Raw genomic sequence first — 23293 nt, 5'->3', positions numbered from 1 at the left:
TTTATTGGAGAGAACTGTGTTTTTACTTTTGAGATTGTAAGTATAAATGTTTAGAAAATGAAAGAATGAAAATGAAAAAAAAGTTTTGTAACCATATTAAATAATAAAAAATAAATTATTTCGAAGAAAATCTTATTTTTACAATACAAAAACGGTATTTTAAGAAAAAATTATAAATATTTTATCGTCATTTTTCATTCTCTTATAGATTTAATAGTTTTGTTACAAGAAATCTCGTTTTTTTTCTTTTTCAATACGATGTTTGCTAACTAAGCGTAGGCAGTCATAACAGTAACTAAAAACCATCTGGCTTCATCGAAAAAATACCGTTAATTCGATTTGTATGTAGGTCAATAGCAATTTACTTGTGTTTTTATTTTGATCAATGTTGTATAGCAAAACACAACATTTTGAGTGTGTCCAAATCCTTGTTCACAAATCTCGTCTATAGATTAAGACACACGCAAAATGTTATGAATAAAATAACTGGTCAAATTATAAGCGTGATAAAAATTTTAACTCATATTTTCAGGCGTCTCCTTGTATGTGAAACAATTCGGCAAGGGTCTCTGCTAAATAAAAAGTTTACTCAACTCGACTAGAGATGCTGCCGAGCACTCACATATCGCTCACTCTTTTCAACAACGTCATTTCTAAAAAAAAAAGATTTTTCAGGAGATCGTTTTTAAAGTTTAAAAATATAATACAATGTATTCAAAATAAATATGAAGCCACTTATTGAACTTTTACTGTGCAACAGATCTTTTTAGGTAAAACCTTAATGTTTTTTCTCCATTTGAAAATATTTAGTTGATAAAAAAATAATTAAACAATACCTTTTCCTCAAAATGCAAAAACAACACTTTCTGCCCTGTAGCCGGTAAATATTAAGTTAAAAATAAGGCGCTTTTGCTGGGATACAGTACATTTTCAGGGCATTCCGAAAACATGCAAAACTGAAAATTTACGATTTTTGATATATGACGTTGTTGAAAGGAGTGAGCGATACGAAGAACGTGTCAACGGGGAGACAAGTTTGATAAATTTTTATTTACAGAATTCATGTCATCCTGACTGGTACACAAAGCGTAGGACTGGTCACCTTGCCTTCGCGGAATTAACGATAAATATAACGCTACAACTATGCTACACAGTGCCCTATGTATTGGGTGCGGATAAGGGCTAGAAAAAGATTTTTTTAACAAAAAAAGTTTTTGCGAAGACAGAGTGATGTGGTGTTCTATTCTCTCTGCCTACCCCTGCGTGGAAGCGGCGTGATGGTTGAGGACTCAAGTGTTTTTGACATACGAGGTTGCATATTTGCACAACGCCAGTGTAAACAACATTTTCTGGAAAACCTTGATATGAGAATAATTATATGTAATTTTTTAATATAAAATCTAATTATTCATTGTGAGGATTATGAACACATCAATTAATATACACACATATACCTACTCACGAGTAGGTAAAGGCTATAAAACTTATAATTTTAAGCACTAACTTTGTGATTTTCCATTTTATAATTAAAATGTAACTTTGTTTTAAAATCACTATAGTGATTTAAAAACAGAGTTAAATTTTAGCTATAAAACTTATAAAGTTGAAGCCTAAGTAGGGCCATGATAAGCGGTGTTGCATAAGCCGTATCTAGATTTCAGAGTCACTTGAACGTCAGGTAATAAAAAAATATGTATATTTGTTTTATATCATAAAAATAAAACTTTGTTTTTAACCTATTTTTTTTTGTCATCATCGGGGTTAAATATGTACTCTGATGAAAACAAGGTTCTTGTTGAAACCGGTTGGAGAAAAGTACTAATAAAAAAGTGGTTAAAAACAAATTTCTAGTTTTATTTTAAAAGTTTATAAAATGTGCCACAGAGTATCTGTGAAAAACATCCAAGAAATTATACGGTTGTTGTTTTATCATATAAAATGCAGTTCCACCAAGAAATGTCAGTATAAAATTTAAACTTAATAACAAAGTTTGAGTTTTATTCACTATTTGTTTTTTTAAAATGTATTAAACACGGACTTTTTATACAGCCGGCACTCGCTATAAACAACGCATGCCGGCTTGCGTGCGAAATCTAAATAACAGCTGTTCGTTGAGCAAAACTTTAAATAAAATAAAACATATTAAACGACTAATATCCTAATGTATAAAAAATAGTATGTGTTTATTAAGTTATACACTAAACGATGTATAATTTCGGCATACTGTTTAATAACACTGTTATAGAAAATAATGTTTTTGATATCGTAATAATTCGCACGTTGGGCGTCTCGTAAAAGCGCGCGCACACGGTTTTCTGTGTGGCCAACCCTAAAATCGATATACAAAATAAGTGTGAGGGGCGTTCGATATATACCCGGTACGGTAAAAAAAATCGTAACTTGTGAAAGGGATCCGTAATAGTGTCGATGGATAATGATTGAGTGGGGAATGCGATGTGTCTGTGTACCGGCCAACGTTGGGTCGGAATCGGATCTAGCTGACTAATTGAACTAAATACTAATCTTTTTCACTGCCTATACCAGGGTACTTCTAGAAAATTTGATGAAGGGATTTACAAACTTGTATTTATTTAGATTGACAGTGACTTGTATATTGAAAGCTTTTAAATGTAAATTCACAGTAAAACCGGGAGACAATTTTATATTGTCTCACATTTTCAGTAAATTTCACAACTTAGTTGTGAAATTGAAAATGAGCAGATCTGTCAGGAAGCCTAGATGCTTCTGTATCAGATCTGGGCATGCGATAGAACAGCTTTCAATTTTATTCAACAAAAAAAATACATACATAACAAACAATATTCAAGGCGTATATATTAAAAGTAAGCAAGAAGACTTAAGAGTGTAGAAGAATCCCGCTTCAGAAAACTCCATACATGGAACAGATCAATATCCAATGTGATAATGTTCAACAAAGCGGTAGCTTTTTCTACGGGCATAACCATTGGCAGGTTTGTCCTGTATACAGGAGTGTGAAACAATCTATGCCAACGCTGTCTTAGGTAACTATCGGGAACATACAGACCAATGCTCAGGATAATTTCAGGAGTATCTATCATACCGTAACAATCGATAAAAATGGGTAGTCAAATACACATTCCTTCTAGTATCTAAACTATTGTAGCCAAGCATAACCTGGATAAATAATCCATATAGCTGTTCTTTATAATCTTCATCTTATTCCTCATTACTCAAGCAATGACTGTTCTCCAGTTATCCCTTGACAGCACTGCACGTAGCGTTCCAACCACCGAGGTGCCTGCTGCTGCCTTAACTTGGTCCATCGTGCGGGGGAATAGGTCTTTTACATTTAGTTTCGCTATTTAATGACTTTACAGGATAATAAAAGCAGATTGTAAAACTTCATTGTATGAAGCTCTTGTAGCTCATATTCTCAATATTATTAATATTTAGTGCATATTGGTCTTGGGGTTGACTAAAAATTGCATGTGTTAAACATCTTGTGTAGTTTTAAAGTGTAAATAGTGCTATAGTAGTGAAGGGTAGTATTGTTTGCATGCTGTGGTAGTTATTGTCCTGACGAAGAGACGGGTACGTCTCGAAACCGGTAGACTTGAAAATCTCGGTGAGTGGTTATATACTAATATTAACAGTTTCTTTATTGGAGAGAACTGCGTTATTAAATTTAAGATTCTAAGTAGAAATGTCTAGAAAATGAATTAAAATTAAAAAAAAAAAACTTTCGTAACCATCTTATAAAAATAAAACCCTTATCTGCACCCCAATGGTGCATAGGGCACTGCTTCATATAAACGTAGTGTTATTTTGATCGTTTACATATGAAGGAAAGGTGATCAGCCCTTCGCTTCAGGTACCAGTCCAGGGTATTATTAAATAAATATTAGAGTAAAAAAATCACTTATATTTATTTGAACCCCCCTGGGAATCGAACCCGGGACCTCCAGAACGGTAGCCGAGCGTGCTGACCATTACACTACGGAGGCGGACGAAACCATCGTAACCATCTTAAATAATAAAAAAAAATCAGGAGTCAACTGTTCATCGTAGTTGCGCGTTTCATATTGCTACCGAGAATATATTGAACGCCCCTCGTAGGTAGGTAAGTGTGTCAACGCAGCCGCATTGGGCTACGGGAGTGAGATGAGTTTCAAATAATAAAAATGAGAGAGAGAAAAAAACAATTTAAAGGTATAACGAGAAACGTGAAGAACTTTGAATGAAAAGTTCGTTTTAACTTTTTTTTTAATCACCGTGTAGAATGTCGGTTTTCAACATTCGAAATTATTGGCGGGAACCTCAGTGTTACCAGCTGTTGTCATCCTTGTGTAGGTACCCGAGTTAATTTTTTTTAACAATAAAAAAGTTTTTTTGACATCTCAACATAGATGACGAAGAATATGGAAGTCGGCTGGTTAAAGTAATCACTAAACAGGTGTAACATTCCCCATTCTACCCATGATTGACAACCACAGTACTCAAATTAAAAAAAAAGTGATACATCCTAAAATTAAAATTATTTTTGTAAATAATAAAAACAAAAATAATTCACCTAAAAAAAAAGATTAAGCTCCACAAACCTTGCGTGTCTTTGAGTAATTTGGCCGTGGGGGTGTGTCCCGCGAGCTCTGCCAGCAGCAGGGGCGTGTGTCCCGCAGAGTCCCGGAGACTCCAAGAGGCTCCGGCAGCCAGCAGTTCCCTCACATTATCGGTATCTCCTCGTTCTGCTGCTATATGCAGTGGAGTCTGTGGATATACACAAATATAGAAGTCTTAATAGTCTAATAATCCTGTAAAGCCTGGTATTATGACTTCTCCGTCTTCTCCGTCTCAGCCCTCATTACTGAGGGTTGTGACCCTTGTGGAAGCAATGACTCTTCTCCAGTTATCCCTTGACTGCGTTGCACGTAGCGCTCCAACCACCGAGGTGCCTGCTGCTGCCTTAATTTGATCAGTCCATCGTGTGGGGATCTTCTCTCTCTCTTCCCCTCCAGGCTACCAATCACAACCAGTTGTTCAAGGCTATCCTCATTACCACGCGCAACGTGTCCAAAGAACTAAAGAATCCATAGTGTACTGACATTGGCCAGAGTGGTTCCTGATGAATGGACTCGTTGGTGAGTCTAGCTGTCCATGGAATTCGGAGCATGCGCTATGAGTCAAATGTCTAGCGCATTTTTAGCATAGAATATAGAATACATTGGAACAGCGTTCAATCATAATTTTTTAATAGATTTTTTTTAACCATTTTAACCTAAAATACACAAAAAAAGAGGGAAAAATTGAAAATATGAAAATTTTACAATTTTCATAAAATGAACTCTTGATCATTCACCCATTCCTTTATTTTGCCTTTGCTCCATATGCGCTTCAAACCGATGTATGATCGAGTTTGAATGGTGATATAAGGAAAGAATGCAAGGCTGTGATAAGCATTATAGATAAACTTATTTATTTTTTTACAAAAATGTTAATAATATTAGTATATAACCATTCACCGGTTATATGGTTATATACTAATATTATTAACATTTTTGTAAAAAAAGAAATAAGTGAAAATGACTAACCGCAAAGTAAATGCTTTAAATATTAATAATATTGAGAATATTATAGATAAAGTTTAAAAAGGTGTGTTGAGATGGTTTGGACATGTGGAATGAATGAGTGAAGAAAGAACAGTAAAAAAAATGAGGCGAGTGTATTAGACATAGAGTAAAGTAAAGTAGAGGACGATTGAGGAAAATTCCACAGACCTTGCAATTTCCACGGGGGCCGCATGCCTTGTTAGGGTCGGCGCCTGCCCCCAGCAGTATGGGCAGACACCGCGAGCGCTCGCAAGCCGCCGCCGCGTGGAGGGCGGTCCTCCCCCATCCATCTGCCGCGTCCACCAGACCATTCTCACTGCCCACAAGGTCGACCACCAACTCTGCGTTGTCCCATAGTGCTGCCTAATGAAAACATAGGCAACCTTTTTTACTAAAAGGGCAGACAAGGGCATTCTTCCTTTAGTTGTAATCTCTCAATCTCCATCTGAGCAAGGGTAGGATTTACTAACTAACTAACCATCACGCCGCTTTCCCTCAGGGGTAGGCAGAGAGAATCGAACGCCACACCACTCTGTCTTTGCAAACATTCTTCGCCTCTTCTACATTCATGCATCTCCTCACACATACCCGACGATTATTGGAAGTGTTGATAAATATAAATTTACTTCCATTCAGGAACTCCGTCTCTTGCATCCATTGTATCCCATACAATATTTACCATTCCTGAATTTAAGAATCTGGAGCGCAGGACTAATCACCTTCTCTTATCCGCACCCAATGGTGCATAGGGCACTGTATTGTATTGATACAGTGTTATCTTGATCTTACATGACGGCAAGGTGATCACTCCTGCGCTTTTTAAAAAAAAATTATACCAGTCCAGGGTAATATTGAATAAATATTAAGAGTGTAAAACCACTAATATTTATTTTAACCCCCCTTGGGAATTGAACCCGGGACCTCTAGCACGGTAGCCATTATACCACGAAGGCGGACTGAATCACACATGAATGTGGCCAAAGAAAGAAGACATGATTTTGAAATATAAACCACTACATTTTCATTAATTGTAGATAATTTTAACTTACTAATTCAATAATGTTTAAATAAATGGGTAATTTATGGTACATTTTACAATGGACATAACATAACGTCGACATCGAGGGCCTATTCTTCTAAATACTAGGGCATTCAGAACAAAATCCATTATACAAGAACATAACGCTCACTCCTTTCAAGAACGTCATAAATCAAAAATCAACAACATTTTGAGTGTGTCCAAATACTTGTTCACAAAATCTGGATTATCTCCATAATTCGTATAATATCTTATAATTCGGGATTCGGATCTCACATACTAATATAAGAGTTTCTGCTTAATAAAAAAGCTTCTTTACATCTCACCAATAGATGTCTCTAGTGAAGTTTTAGTGATTCATGAACAAGGTTTCTAAATTGGTTCATATATATAGAACTTCCAAGAATTTGAGTAGTGTGGTTGTCAATAATGGGTAGAATTGGTGAATGTTACACGTGTGTAAAGTGATCACTCAAACCAGCCTATGACGGTCGTAAGCTCCGTAAATGCCCAGACTTCCATATTCTTCTTCATCTTTGATGAGATGTCAAAAAATAATACAAAAATCAACAATTTTCAGTTGTGCATGTTTTCGGAATGCCTATAAAATGTACTATATCCCAGCAAAAGAGGCATATTTTTAACATAATATTTACCCGCTACAGGGGAAAAAGTGTTGTTTTTGCATTTTGAGGAAAAGGTATTGTTTAATAATTTTTTTAAATACACAAAATATTTTTCAAATGGAGAAAAAACCTTCAGGTTTTACCCAAAAAGATTTGTTACACAGTAAAAAGTTCAATAAGTGGCTTGATATTTATTTTTAATACAATGTATTATATTTTTAAACTTTAAAAACGTTCTGCTGAAAAATCAAGTTTTTTGATTTATGACGTTCTTGAAAGGAGTGAGCGATAAGGAAAATCAAATAAACAAAAAATATTACGTACACCTAAATTCTTAGAAAAAAGCTATGATTGATTTCAGATAACACTTACACAAATAGAGTTTAATATGGATTTATATATTTATTACAGCAAAGGCAATCAGAAACATTATCTTGGAAATATTGTCAAGCAAATATCTAGAATACTTCGATAAAATTGGTGAATAATATCCTTTAAAGATAAGCAACTAAATATTATAATTTAAAAAAAAATATATATAAATCAGATGGAAAAAAACGGACATTGCATTTCATTATCATAAACTTTCATTTATACATACGTTAAAAAATATTTCAAACAAGGAAATAATAAATATTTATGAAATAATTTTAAATCAATGATTTATATGAATTAAATATTTGATAATCTAAGCTCTAAAAAGAGCGAAAAGCATATTAATTTATTTAAAATGCACAATATGTTAGAAAATATAATCAGACGAAAAAAGGGATATTGCATTTTATTATCATAAACTTTCATTTATTCATACATTAAAAAATATTAAAACCTGCAAATAATAAATATTTATGAAATAATTATAAATCAATGATTTTGTATGAATTAAATATTTGATAATCTAAGTTTTAAAAAGAGCTAAAGAAATGCACAATATGTTAGAAAATATAAATAGTATGGCAGGTATTTTATAACATGGAAGTTAATATACCCACACCTTTCGGTATTACATAAAAAGAGAATATAAAGTACTGTGGAAAAAAGCAATATGGTAGGAACCTGGTGCAGTAATCTTCCTTGAAAATTGTCCTCTTCGGGAGATAAATCCATGACATCAGGAGGGAAATTTAATTAATGAAATTTCTTAATTAAATTCAGCGATGTTAGCATGCATAATTCACTCATTATCACACACCAAAATCAACACAGACCGAAATCATGAGACAAGAAGCTATTGAAAATGCAAAATCAAAAAATTACTTTCAAATTTAAATATTAAAAATTGAAGAAGTGAACGGTAAGTTTCGTTATTTAGTTCGACGCAGCAACTGTGTTATTTTCACCTCCATTCAAGTTTGACAGATGGATGCATTTGACAGATGCGATACGAATTCATAATGTTGCCAGAATAAAAATAGAACTACTCTATAGGTAGGTAAAACGTTTTTTTTAAACAATTGGAGGTAAATTTGAATTTTGAGAATACAAATAAATAAAACGAGTGAATAAATCAATTGAATGAATATGAAAATACTATACAGTTCAGAGGATATAAAATGGTGTTGGGCTGTGGTTCCGTGGTTAGTGTCGTAGACTCTCGAGTCAGAGTTTCTGGGTTAGAACCCACTCTACCACAATTTGATACCTATTTTTAATAACGAGCCGCTAAGGCTCGCAGAAATAGTATAAAATAAAGTATTTTTGTAAATAACAAATACACAAATATTTGAAAAACACAAAAAAATGTTTCGAATAATTTGACTTACTTATTAATCCTCATTAAAATTGAAATTGTGCTACGAGGCAAACTCTTCTCTATATTTTTATGTTGAGAGGACCCAGGTGGATTAAACTATTTAAGGTAATTTAAATCTCCTAATGGATTCTTACAAAACGGATGTTTGCCAGAATCTTTTAATTTGTAACTGTTACTAGCACCTAATGGCGCAAAGGGTACTTATACCAGATGACTGCAGCTTATTACAAAAAGAACGGTTATAGTAAATATTGAAATCATACATGTACTGCATCTTAAATTTACTATTCTATTAAAATTTAATATTGATTAACCTATGTAAATTCAAATTAGTTCATTGGTTTGGTTTCCATTCCTTGAGATTAGGTCCAATTAAGAAGCTGCCCCGATAAACGGAACAAAATGATTTGAAACTAATGCAAGGCTGAAATAAGTATTATTGATAACATTTAGAATGTGTGTTGAGATGGTTTGGGCATGTGAATCGAATGAGTGAAGAAAGAATAGAAAAACAAATTTATTAGGCGTATGTGGTTGGTAATAGAAGCAGAGGAAGACACAGGAAAACTTGGCATGATCAAGTATTCCAAATACTTGGGCGGTCGGAATAATCAGCAGAAATGTATAAGGAGATGCATGAATATGGATGAGACGAAGATCGTTAGCAAAGACAGACTGGTGTGGTGTTCTATTTTCTCTATTTACCCCTGCAGTAAGCAGCGTAATGGTTAGTTAGCTTGTTACAGAAATGAATTATCCTGGGATGGAGAAATCTTAATATATGAATGCATTGATTTTTATACATATCAAATTAAATATAAACTGACATTCCTTCATCTTCAAATGACCAGAGTAAAATGAAACAATTTTTATGGAAATCGTGAGCCACTCAAATCATTTTATTTATAAAACGAATTATTTTTTTGGCGGTATTGTAAATGCGTATGTTATCGGAACCCACGATAAAACCGCTCCAACACCGTAATCTTCTATATCAATGATTCCATTTCGACTTATGATGCTTCCATCTTGCGCTAACACAATCAATGTCGGAACACTCGTCACTCCATGCATGTACATAAGATCAAGTATTTTACATTCTCCATGCTTAATTGCTATCCAATCTCCGTGACTTTTAAATGTTTCCACCATTTCCTCTTCAGTATCATCCATCGAAATGAAAATAATTTCGACTGGTAAACATCTGCTGTGCACTTTTTCATATATATCTTTCAAGGTTTGCAATATTTCCGTCCTGGGATCAAAAATAGCGCTGAAAAAATATACATAAACCGTTTTTTCTTTGAAATGATCAGCCGATACATTTTCACCAGATTTATTTAATAGATTCGTTTGAAGTAATTCTTCCATTGTTCACATAACAAAAAATTGTGACATAAATATGTCAGATTTTAAATTTAGGGTAAGGTTGTTTTAAAGTTTATGAAAATCAGTAGGTAGGTAAGTAGGCAACTAAAAATGGGATTGAAATAAAACGAGGAAGAATTATTAAATTTTTATTTTCTTTATCTAAAATACTTATGTTCAAAGGAATCACACAATTATTGCAAGTTTTTAGGTGAATGATGTTAGTACATACTTAATATTATGAAGGAAATAAGACAAGAATAAAAATTTGCATATGAGATCTGTGCGGAAAGTACCGTAGAACGGGGCTAATTGAGCCCAGTACAAAAGAATATTTAGATCTGTATTTGGTCTACAATAATGAACGTATCGACATGATTGATTGTTTCCCTGACAGGTGACACTTATTGTCACAATACTTTTTATTTTTTTTTGCACTGGGCTTAAGTAACACATCAAAGTTCAAGTAGCCCCGTTCTATGGTATCCGATCTCATACTCTTAAGTAATATATTTTTTGGATAATTTATATAGCACCATTTTCATAAGATTCTACTTCAAGGGTACTTTGCTGTGATCTGATTATGAGGAAAAGAAAATTATCAAAATGATTTGGTAAACAAATGTGTATTGGTTTTTTTTTTCTTAAGATCATCTCACTCACTGTTTCTGACTGCTGGCAGAAGAGAAATCCATGCCATGGGTTTCACAAAGCATGCTTGACAAATTTCACAAGCTGGTAAGATAACTTTTTACCCATGGCAGATTCTGTATCTGATTGAAGCGTGATAGTTTAAAAGCTTTCTCTTTTGAATACCTATTTCTAGCCTTAGAACCGTATTATGCATTGATTTACACATAAGTAAAGTTCATACTTTACCATTTCAGGAAAGCTTAAGGGTGTACTCTCAAATACACAGCTCAGTGCGCAGCAATCTGAGCGAGAAGCCACACATTTTATTCGCGCACATTTTGTTTTAGAATAAATATTGGAATCTTTTTTTTTTAGAATATATATATATTGGAGAAATATTTTTTTCGTTTTTTAAATTTCTTACCTTTCAATAACCTTTTTCTTTTCAAAACCATATATTTATTTTGAAGAAAAACTTATTTATTCAATACAAAAGCAATGTTTTAAGAAAAAAAAAATGTTATATCCCTCACTCCTTTCAAGAACGTCATAAATCAAAAATCGTCATTTTTCAGTTGTGCATGTTTTCGGAATGCCCAGAAAATGTACTATATCCCAGCAAAAGAAGCATATTTTTAACTTAATATTTACCCGCTACAGGGCAAAAGTGTTGTTTTTGCATTTTGAAGAAAAGGTATTGTTTAATTATTTTTTTAAACATACTGAATATTTTTCAAATGGAGAAAAAACCTTCAGGTTTTACCTAAAAAAATCTGTCGCACAGTAAAAAGTTCCATAAGTGGCTTGATATTTATTTTTAATACATTGTATTATATTTTGAAACTTTAAAAACGTTCTCCTGAAAAATCAAGTTTTTTGATTTATGACGTTCTTGAAAGGAGTGGGCGATATGTTACCTGGGTTTAAAGAAAATTAAGTTGCGGGCTATCGAATATCCCACCTTAAACATAAGTATGTATTTTTTTACTCAGATATTACTATATTAAACATCACCAAATTAAATAAAAATACAACTTGCATTCAAACATCTTTATTTAAATGCTTTCTAGTTTCATAACATATTGGTATGAATCATTATGAACAATTTAGATAACAATAGTTATGTATTTATTCCAATCCATGAGGTAAAGACTTGCTTTAAATAACCTAATTCCAAGTGACTTTGAAATATAGCTACAGTTTATGCAACACCCTACTTAGACTTCAACTTTATAAGTTTTATAGCCTATACTTACTCCTGAAGAGCGCAGTCCTTTAAGGTTCATATAGCATATACATTATTTAACATACAGAGAAAAACGTAGCAAAATGATTGATGACTGGGACTTAAAAATTAAAAGCTGAAATACATACATATATTTTAGTGTTGTGAAAAATGGCACGCCATAATTAAATTTTACTATATTAATATTAATATATCGTAAATATACTGCAAGACTTGTCAAAGTCAGTTGATGTAATTTTTTGAGTTAAGTAGGTTCATTTGAATGCTAGAAACTGCGCAGGTTTCTTAAACTCGTTTCTTTGATTCAATTCTTTACTCTGACATTCAAGTATGAGTTGAATTTTGTTCCTGAACCTAAGCATTATTCAGAATTTGTAAAATGCTTATGAACTTAATCATTCAGAGTGCGGAGAATCGATATATCGACTCTAGTACACTTAGCCAAAAGTGCAGCGGTCAATATTCTGACGATGAAGCCAGTGTATTTTAGCGGTAGAGCTGGGAGGTGTTGTCGCAGCATGCGTGTTTCTTAAGTTCCGGTTTGTCAACGATATTAAGACACTTCAAACGGGAAAGGTATTTCTACCCATTTGCTAGATTGATGCTGAAGGATGGGAAGGTATTTTTACCTTCTGCGCCGGCCTCATTTCAAAGGCAGAAAAGAAGGAATTATCCAATGGTTTTATATGAATATTATTTACTAATCTCTTTGTTATGGTCTCAACAATATGTAAATAATTATCAAATCCCGTTGCCAGCAATTGGCAAGCGTAAAAAATGCCCATCTGAAATGTGTTAAATGAAAGAAATTAAACTAATTTAAAGTGAAATTTTTGTTATTATAAAAACTTATTGTTTTCGCATTTACAATTTTCACTTAATTTTGGTATACATACGGTTAAGTATTCTTCAGATTTTATTAAATATTTAGTCATTTCGATTTCATTCAAATATCAACTGTTTTAATATTATATTGACTTAGTTTTCGCAGTACACTTATGATATATTTTATGAAATAAGCAGACTAAAGTGTCATTATGCCATTTATCATATCAATGATGAAAAACGTATCTTATGTTGATTTCAAGATTAAATCATATTAAATATAAATAACGAGACATTGTGGTAAAATAAAGATAATGTATTAATAATATTTTTAATTATAATTGATATTTTTCCTCCAACATGCAAAATATTTGATAGCTGATTTTGACATGAAGCGACAATATATTTGAAACAAAAAAATAAATAAATACTGTACCAATATGATTCCATTATAAAGTAAATCTTTGCAAACAAAAACTGTAGCGCTTTCCGAGAAAAAAAAAACATGAATAGTATTTTAGTAATGTGATGTTAAATTAAAGGTAAGACTTGTTTATCTATCCCAACGTATTCAATTATACATAACTATATTAAGGATATGTATGAGGAGATGCATGAGCGTGGAAGAGGCGAAGAATGTTTGCAAAGACAGAGTGGTGTGGCGTTCTATTCTCTCTGCCTACCCCTGCGTGGAAGCGGCGTGATGGTTAGTTAGTTAGTTAGTTATATTAAGGATATTTAAAAAAATTAAATTTAAGTTTTACTTAGTGACTGCGGAATCAATTAATGATATTTAAATATTTTAAGATTGGGAGAATTTCATCGACATGTATATGATATGGTTAAGATCATGAATCCAGTTAGTATCAATATTAATTTGGTAAGGGCGCTACACAGAATTTTACCGTCCGGCAGTCCGGTTAGCATGAAAAAACGGATGATTGGCTTGTGCACTTGTCCGTCTTTTTCTGGATCGGTAAACGCGTGTAACACGCTTAACTGTCATAGTCACATTTATTTAAAAAAAAAAAAACAGACTGCCGGACAGTAAAATTCCATGTAGTGCAGAAGCGCCCTAAGTGTGCCTTACAATATTGTCGTAATTAACCATAACATATACAGATACATAATCCAATACGGTACGTGTAGTAGCTACTCAAAATGCTTATAAAATTTATCAATAACGTACTATTTTTAATATGCTAGTAACACATTTTGTGCGGGCTTCGCGGCACACCGACTGGTGCGTGCAGCGGCCGAAAACCAGCGGAAAGTAAACCAAAGCCAAATTTTACAAAAATAGCTTCATCTGATTTCTTCAATAACCCAATATCACATATCCGATCGCTAATGAACTTTTGTCTTCTCATTCATTCATGTAAGGATAATAAAGTGACAGAAGAAGGCCAATATTATGTTTTTACATTAAAATAAATACTTGCTATACCGTATTAGCAATCCATTGAACAAACTATATGTAAAAAATGCATTCTGAAAATATTGCCATTCTGTTCACCCATGAAAAGATAAAAACGTGTGAAAAGAAGACAGGTATAATTTGAGCATTATTATTGTCAACGAAAATTATTTCACTGACTTTAATAACCTTCTTACGCAGTAAGCCACGCAAGAGTATATGTGAATGTAAAATAAACGATGGCCTGTCTTATCTTTTTGTAGATGTGTGTGTTTGAAACGTCTTCAAGTGTTGACATTAAATACTCGTACAAAATAATCAATTAGAAGTACGTTACCCGCCTTTAAAATGCAGCTGGCGTAAAAGGTAGAAAAGTACTAGAAGTACCGTCTCTTCTATTCTACCATTTTTGTAACAGTAGAACAGAACTACCCGTTCCGGAGATAAGCACCAATTGGCCGCGCGGATAGAAATACCCTTCCCGCACAAAATGTGTTAATTTATCCCAATCTTTCGAACACTTTAGGTTTCAATGGTTTATTAATAGTAATATTTTTTGTTTGACCTAATCGGGCTTTAACGCTAGTTTTAGAATAAGATATCGGTGAACGTTTGATGACTTTTTTCACTTGTGGAATATTCGCATTGACTTTTGACAGCGTGACAGTTCGCAGCAACGGTTGCGTCGGAACGTGCGTTGAAACCTCCGTCGAGGCGCGTTTTTCTATTTCTTTGTAATGAATATGCGGAGAGAACTGAACAGACTTCCGCTGATGAGAAGGTGGTAATTTGTCTTTGACATTTACAGGTTCTTCGTCCGCTCTCATAGTTCCGGACTTTTTGACAGGTTTAACGGTTTCTAGGGGTGCAGGTCTAGTGAGGATAACTTTTTTAGGAGGGGAGCTTTTCAAGATTCCTTCATATTTAAGCGGTTCATTACTATCGGTAGAATAGCGTCTCAAGCTGACGGCATCCTTGTTACCGAGTCTATCAAACACTCCTATGGTACTGTTTGATTTGGTTATACTTTTTTTAAGACCTGTAATGGTTATTTTGGAGGCAGTCGAACTGAGGGTAGGTTTCACATCGTCGTTAAATCCTAAACGTGAAAACACTGCGGGTTTTCTTAGAACTGTAAAAAAAAAGAAACAAGGTCATGTTGAGGTTATCAAAATAAGATATTTGAACAGTTGTCGCCAATAACATACGACATATAAATTTGTGTAAATAAAGCAAACATATGTTAGCAACTTACGACGTTGGATGGATGTATTTAATTTTATTAAAATATGTTTTTAATACCTTTGGATTCAGAAGATACATTCTCATCATGGATGTTTTGCTGGGAGATGGTTTGTCTTGTGTGTTTAGTTGGTACTGCGGTGTCTGCTCGTAAATTAGAATCAGGAGATGAGCTGAAAAAATATATCACAATCTAAAACATGAGAAAAATATTAAAGATATTTTTTATTACTTTATTCGGGAAATACTTTATGTTGATACAAAGTAACCTTCTAAGAGTCTCTAATCTACCTACTGTAACCATATACCAATGCATATACATATTGAATATTCACACCATGCTGTTAACATAAATGATGGAGTTAAAGCATCTAGAGGTAAGAGATAGAGCAACCATCACAACTTGAAGCTGTCTTGCTTCTAACAAATTATTACTATAATTTATACAATAGCGTATTTAAACTTCAATCACTATAATAAAAATCATATTTAAGTTCTTTGTACAGTACCCTTGAGGTGATAACCATAAAAACGATAAAAATGGCACTTAACGAAGCATTAACATATTGTTTTTGGAAAATGCTTAAAAGCGTCGTTTTAGGTGGGGACTGACCGGAGTCATTTCGTCGTAACATAACACGTTACGATGCGAGCATTTGTAAAGTCAGTACAGCGAGGGCTGCTCGCCTCTCGTTCCAAGTACTCCATCCGAAGTCGGATGCTCGCCGCGAATGTTACGTTACGACGAAATGCTCCGGTCAGTTTGCACCTTTTAACATACTGTTGGTAGGGAGCAGAAGACGCTTGTAAGCATTCTATTTGCTTACTTTTGGTAGAGCGCCAGTAGCCAAACAACATTGTATTGATCGTAATTGGGTTTGCAGTTACTTGTGAATAGTATACGACCCTATTTATAATACTAATTAGAAAAAACTGCCTGACAATAATGTGTTAATCATAATAATGATTATTAATCTGTCTTTTAAAAAGTAACCAGGCATAGATTTTACCACATATTAAAAATACCTTTGGTCAGCAGGAGTAACAATTTTCCTCTTCATTCCCGTAATGTGAATAGCTCCGAGCCTTTCCTTAACACTGGATATGGCATTGGCCGGAGTGGGGCTCACAGGAGAGTTGCGTGTGTAGTGCTCCAGCATTCGGGTCGCTGCTGGAATAAATTGCAAATCTAAAATTCTGACAACCAAAGGAATGGGAATCAAGGCACCGTATGCAATTTTATTTGTTATTTTAAAAACTAGAATCAGTGATATAGTTTTACTGAGTGTTATTTTAAAAACTAGAGTCAGTGAGTTTTTACGACAATTTATGATTTTTGTTCTATTATTTGACATTTTTAGGAAAGGAAAATGTGAAAAATACATCACAAACACACAGACCAATTGTAAATAAATCTTTTTTGGATTTATTTAGCAATCGGCAGGAATCAAATCCGCAACGCTGGTTTTGCAGTCGAGCATTTACCCACTACGCCTGTTTAATTGAACAATTTGTCAAATTTTTTGGAATTTACAATTCTCAAAATTTTTATGAAAAATTAAACGTGTATTAAAAAGTTAAGTTTTCCTGACGTATGAGCTGTGTAAAAATCTGAAGTATTAAGGGACCCGCAAACGGAAAAAGATTGGGAGTCTCTGGTCTAGTGAGTAAATGAAGGTTAAACTAATTACCATTATGTGAAAAAAATAATGTTTTGCCTTTAAATGCAAAATGTGTACTAACGTGTTGGGAGCTTTTGCTGACCGGGGCGGCCAGCCACCGCCGCTATAGGGACTTTGGGGCCATTTATACTCAATACTCTGTCTCTAGCTGTTTCCTCGTGAACTTGTTTTGCATGCCTGAAAAATTCAATACTTAAATAAGTAGTTCAATTTTACAATCAAACACTGATTTCTAGGGTCTACCAAGTTGTATATTTTATCAATAAAAAACTTAAAAATAAAAATTTGTCATGACAATTGTTTCGCCTTGTTAGGGCATTACCAAACTGCTGTTACAAATCAGTAGTTTGATAATGCCCTAACAAGGCGAAACAACTGTCACAATGAATTTTATTTTTGTTTTTAAAAAAAAAAATAAAACATACAACTTAGTAGAGCCCAAAAATCAGTGTTTAACTTAATATTTTAATATAAATTATGGAGATTTGAAAATTAAATGCTGAATCAATGAAAGAATTAAGTTGTAAAGAAATAAGTTGTAAAAAAAGCCATATAACTTTCTCACTAAAGTTATAATGCATACGGTGAATCAAGGTCGGTCTCCAGGGTTAATATTGCTCGAAAATTTAATATATTATATTTATATTACACTCATTATCAGATTATTGAGATTGTTTGACGCAAACGAGAAGCAATTAAACATTTTGGATGGGTGTTTTTTTACGCCTGCAGACCACTGGCGACGGGATTTGATAATTATGTACATAAAGTTAAGACCTTAACAATGATATTGGTACATAATATTAAAATAAAAACACTAAATAAATATGTAATTCCTTCTTTTCTGACTTTGAAATGAGGCTGGCGCAGAAGGTAAAAATACCCTTCCCGTTCTTAAGCATCAATTGACCGAACGGTTAGAAATACCTTTCCCGTTCAAATTGTGTTATGGTATCATAAATTAAATCTGCAGTACATCAAATGATTTTCTCACTCTTCTAACACAATTTGAAATTGATGCTTAGCTATTTCTAAGGCAGTTATAATCGAGTTCAATATAAAATTAATTGAAAAACTTACCTTAAAATCGCGATGACATCTCCCATACATGAAATCCCCATTTCTCTCAGGTACTCCTTGTTTAAATCCAGGAGCATGTTCATTTGAATTCTGTTGTCAGTAAAGGTCAGAGCGTAAGTAGCTCCGATACCAGCAGGGAGACCAGCATCAGAGAAAAATTTGATCCACATAGCTGGAAACGTAGACAAACGTGGAGTTACGATACGCGAAACATACCGACGATAAAACAAGAATTAAAAATAGCTTGTTGTGAAACAAGGCGTAGGAGTAGAATGAAATATTTGTACTAAGATTGACTGCATACCATTCCTCTACTATTAATTAAATTAACATTTTAAATGTTATGTAAATAAATCCAAAATATTTACCTATTTTTAGGTGTCAAATGACAGATCGCGGTAGGCAGGAATTAAAACTAAAAATGGAATAAAAACAGGAACAAAATTTTACCTTCCGGTGATGAGTGAGAAGCCATTTTGCAATATTATTGATGTTGAAAATAATAGAAAACCAATTAATGTTTCATAGTAATATTTGTGGTGAATTAATCAAACAGCGGAACAAAAACAGCAACCGGAGGCAAGGACGCCATATATGAATTAGTGTTACCAGATATCCGTATTAAGAGTTACGGTAATAATGTTGCCAATATAATATTATGAAGAGAAGTAGGCACCTACACAACACTTTCAATAACCGGTACTGAATGTTTTTATTTTATTTTACAGGTACATGCATTTAAAATATGAAAAGTATATATTTTTTTACTTATAAACGAAAGAATTTAAAAATCAACGCCTGAATAATGAAAAAGAATCAAACCGTATATGATTGTTCCTCTACTTGGTGTCCAGAAAAGTATTCACAGAGTAGTGTTTTCACGTTCGCTGTGTTGCGAGCCATGAATTTGCTCCTTATATATTCATTCAAAATTGCAACTAAAAAAATCAAAACTAGTCGTAGTCAGATGTGGTGCGAGTAAAAAAAATATGTGGATGTTAGTAACAAATTTTATGTGATTTCTTTTTAATTTATTTTTAATTTTATCAAACTCCGTGGACGATTATTTTTTTTACGAATGGTTTTTCGGAATGGAAACAAGCTTACGATAGTTATTTGGCTACTCTACTAGTTTTTACTATTAGAAATAAAAATAAATTAAACCAAGTTTAATAATAATTTTCTTTTATCCGCATCCAATGGTGCATAGGCCACTGCATCGTATTGACACAGTGTTGATCGTTACTTACATGAAGCGAGGGTGATCACTTCTGCACTTCAGGGACCAGTCCAGGGTATTATTGAATAAATATAGCGTAAAATTAATAATATTTATTTTCACTCCCCCCCTGGGAATTGAACCCGGGACCTCCAGCGCGGTAGCTAAACACGCTAACCATTACACCACGGAGCGGAGGCGGAAATTAATAAAAAAGGTAAATAATTCTGTAAACTCAATAAAAAAAATACAAGTAACCAATGTATTTATTTAATTACAACATTTTGAGTGTGTCCAAGTACTTGTTCACAAAATCTTGATTATCTCCAATTACAGGAGTTATTTTCATATTATTTTTTGACACCTCATCAAAGATGAAGAAGAATAATTCTTTACATCTTACCAATAAATGTCTCTAGTGAAGTTCTAGTGATTCAAGAACAAGACTTCCATATTCTTCTTCATCTTTGATGAGATGTCAAAAAATAATATGTATTTATTTAAATTTAACTAGGTACGAATTATTTCAATGTATTAGATGGATTATTTTCTGGATAAAATGAATACTGGATGATACATAAAATGACTTTAAAAGTTTTATCACGAGAAGCTAAAAATATTTTTTCATACATTCTAGGGTAGGATGACAAACTGAAGGTAGGTTTTAGATGACATGCTATTTCAACCTTTATCACAAACTGATTCTAAGCAGATAGGCAGTAGGTACCAACCTTTGGAGTGGAGGGGGGAGGAAGGATATGGGGGATGAGGAACTACCTACCAGTCGTAACATCTAGGCAATATCCAGGGCCATTTTAGACATCAAACAATATATGAAAATAAAATTCTGAGAACCATATAAAAAAGTATCTCTTTCGTCGAATTCGGTTTTGGAATATTTGATTAGTTTCTTGAAAAAATTGAAAATCATAATAATTTTGGGTGCCGACGACCCTTTTATCATATTTTTATATTGACTTCCACGTATCGCCCTTCAAGGAAACCCTGAAGGATGCAGACCCCAGGCAGACCTCCAAAAAGGTGGAAAGATAGCTGGGAGTCAACATCTCAAGAGCGACAGGCGGAAGCACAAGCACATCTTTGGGATCTACAAAAAGAAGAAGAAGAAGAATATTAAATTGTTCTTTATTTGAACTATTGAAAACAGGTGAGGCGCCAAAATCGGTACTTGTCTAGCTAAAAAATACTGTAGTAAAAAATACGTAGGTACTGGTCTTGGATCGAGGTTGTGCAACGCACCTGAGTGCCTCATTTTAAATGACATTCTAATGTGCTTCATATTCTTGGCATTCTGAAAACTAAAAAAAGTTGAGAGAATTCCCCTCCTTCGTTGCCAAAAAATTTGGAGCCCCGTAAGCTTCTTGAAAATTAGAAAATATTAAGATTCCCGAAAGTTCTGAAGATTTGTTCTTAAATTGGCGATAAAGATGCAAACTTTATGGCAACGAATTTATTTTAGTTTAAATGGAATATATATGTCAAAGCTAATTCAGCCACGTTTTTCTTTATGTACCTACTTACAGAATGATAAAATAGGAAATGCAGAGATGTATCGACGTGCCCTACGTAAAGTGCTCTACCTACATTTTTGTCAATTTTGAGATATTTGGTGTATGTTATCAACTGACCGTTATCTACAAATATAAACAAACAAAAAAAGAAGTAAAATAAATTACGCCTAGTTTTCAGGCGTATCCATTGAATTTTCGAAATGAACTGAACTCCTAAAACGCTAACTACTTAATTTTGACAAAGCATTAAATTTTTAAACGATTTAATACATTATTTTATCGTATTTTTAAATGTTAAATACTAGTTTAGAATTTCAGATAAACCATTAATTAATAAAAAAAATACGTTGAAAAAAATCTTCCAAGCTCTCTCCTGTAAAGTAACAGATTTGCAGATAGAGAACTTTACGTAAGGACCGTCGGTATTTTATCTTATTGTGATGTACAAAGTTTATATACATTTTTATTATTTTAAAGTGCTAAGTTACATAGCTAAAAAATATGAAATAGGTAAACTAAGGAATGACGCTAGTAGTGAGTGGGTGGAGCTGAATTTTCCTGCATATTTTGAACTGAACTCGAATATCAAATTTAAAGTACAATAAAGCCTCGATATAACGAATCTCTATTTAACGATCTTTGAATAAAACGGACGAAAAATCCAGTAAAATACAAAAAAAGTCCTTTTAATATTACATATGCAAAAATTACATATAAATACTGCACATATACTTTAAATGTACATATAAATATTACACATATCACTTTTACATGGCAATAATATTGCATTTACATATCATAGTCATACAAGAGAAAGTGACCAAGTGCATTGTTTGACAAAAACGTGATCATATCTTACTAGCCTAATATTGCCCTGAAAAAATTCCAAAGGATTTTAAACTGGTAAGTATAATATATTGATTCGTTAAAAATGACAAACTGCATTGGGGTTTATTTTCTTGCGAAGCAAAAGTGACTTTAATGGCCCTCCTGAGCATTTTACGTTTTGGTAGTTGGTCACTTTCTCCTGAACGACTACGATATAAGCAAAGACGATTTCGTTTAAATGTTTGTCGTACCTAAATTAACACATGCAATGTTTTTTTGTTTTTTTTTGGTATTTTTCTACCTTAATCGTTACGGCTATTGTATTTTTCCTCTCCTATAGTAGCTATTATTCATTATACATTTTCTTATAGGAGTTATGTCATTTACTCGAGCTCTTTCACTTACAAATATATTCCACTCCTATATTCATGAATCCGGAGCGCTGGACTAGTTTCTCTTCCTTCTTATAACCACGATCGAGTTAGCACCACGTTGATTCGACGCGGTGTGCTATGCCTCATTTGGTACGGAAATACATTTATTTAATTCATAATCCATATTAAATTTAAATTTCACTTAGTAAATACCCCAATATAATAGATTTGAAGAGTTAGTGGTATTAGATAACCGAATAGAGTTTGAGGGTGTATTTTTTTTAGAATATGTAATGGAATTCTTTTTTTTAGAATATACAATGAAATAATATTTTTATAATTTTATTTAAAACCCCTTGTATTTCAATAACTCTTTCTATTCAAAACCATATATGAAATTCGAAGAAAAACTTATATTTTCAATACGAAAATGGTGATTTAAGCAAAAAAAATATTTACTTTATATTAAATTTATATTATCCACTGACACTTCGTGATGGAATTGCATTTCAATATATTATTAGATTAAAACCAATATTTTTAGCTTTTCCACTTTATTTTTATTTGACCAGCGACCGAGTTTCGTCGGACCGGGTACCGACATCATCAGACCAGTCTGATGATGTCGGTAACGACGAAACCCGGTCGCTGGTCAAATAAAAATAAAGTGGAAAAGCTAAAAAGATTGGTTTTAATCTAATAATATATTTACTTTATATGTTACCTGGGTTTAAAGAACATTAAGTTGCGGGCTATTGATTATCACACTTTAAATTGAAAATGGATAGATATTACTTACATATAAGTACATATTATTACTTACAAATAACTCTACGGGTTATTT

General features: G+C 33.1%; 2 protein-coding genes across 3 annotated transcripts in view; both read right to left on the bottom strand.

The window, feature by feature from the left end:
- The window catches only part of Lrrk (Leucine-rich repeat kinase), an 80045-nt gene extending 71337 nt beyond the window's left edge, over positions 1–8708 (bottom strand). Inside the window, exons 1-3 of the mRNA XM_088259421.1 lie at positions 8307–8708; positions 5754–5948; positions 4581–4746 (exon numbers count right to left, since the gene is read on the bottom strand). Of these exons, the coding sequence (XP_088115547.1) occupies positions 4581–4746; positions 5754–5948; positions 8307–8357 (412 nt within the window). The 5' untranslated portion in view covers positions 8358–8708. The remainder of the gene's footprint in view (positions 1–4580; positions 4747–5753; positions 5949–8306) is intronic.
- Positions 8709–14857: 6149 nt separating this feature from the next.
- On the bottom strand, positions 14858–19097 carry LOC148309753 (uncharacterized). 2 transcript variants are annotated; one of them, XM_088259463.1, is made up of 6 exons: positions 18947–19097; positions 18497–18668; positions 17478–17593; positions 16761–16905; positions 15795–15907; positions 14858–15624 (listed from the first exon to the last, which is right to left on the bottom strand). In XM_088259463.1, the coding sequence occupies exons 1-6, from the start codon at positions 18969–18971 to the stop codon at positions 14993–14995; spliced, it is 1203 nt and encodes a 400-aa protein (XP_088115589.1). In that variant the 5' UTR covers positions 18972–19097; the 3' UTR covers positions 14858–14992. The 2 variants fall into 2 exon arrangements, with proteins under 2 accessions (XP_088115589.1, XP_088115590.1); XM_088259464.1 differs by having other exon boundaries at positions 16761–16902.
- Between the last annotated feature and the right edge of the window lie 4196 nt (positions 19098–23293).

Source organism: Brachycentrus maculatus, unplaced genomic scaffold (genome assembly GCF_059751285.1).
Source record: "Brachycentrus maculatus isolate JH-2025_06_01 unplaced genomic scaffold, ASM5975128v1 h1tg000117l, whole genome shotgun sequence".
Classification (NCBI taxonomy): Eukaryota; Metazoa; Arthropoda; class Insecta; order Trichoptera; family Brachycentridae; genus Brachycentrus; species Brachycentrus maculatus.
The sequence above is the reverse complement of the archived record's forward strand: the minus strand, read 5'-3'. Positions and strand labels throughout refer to the sequence as shown.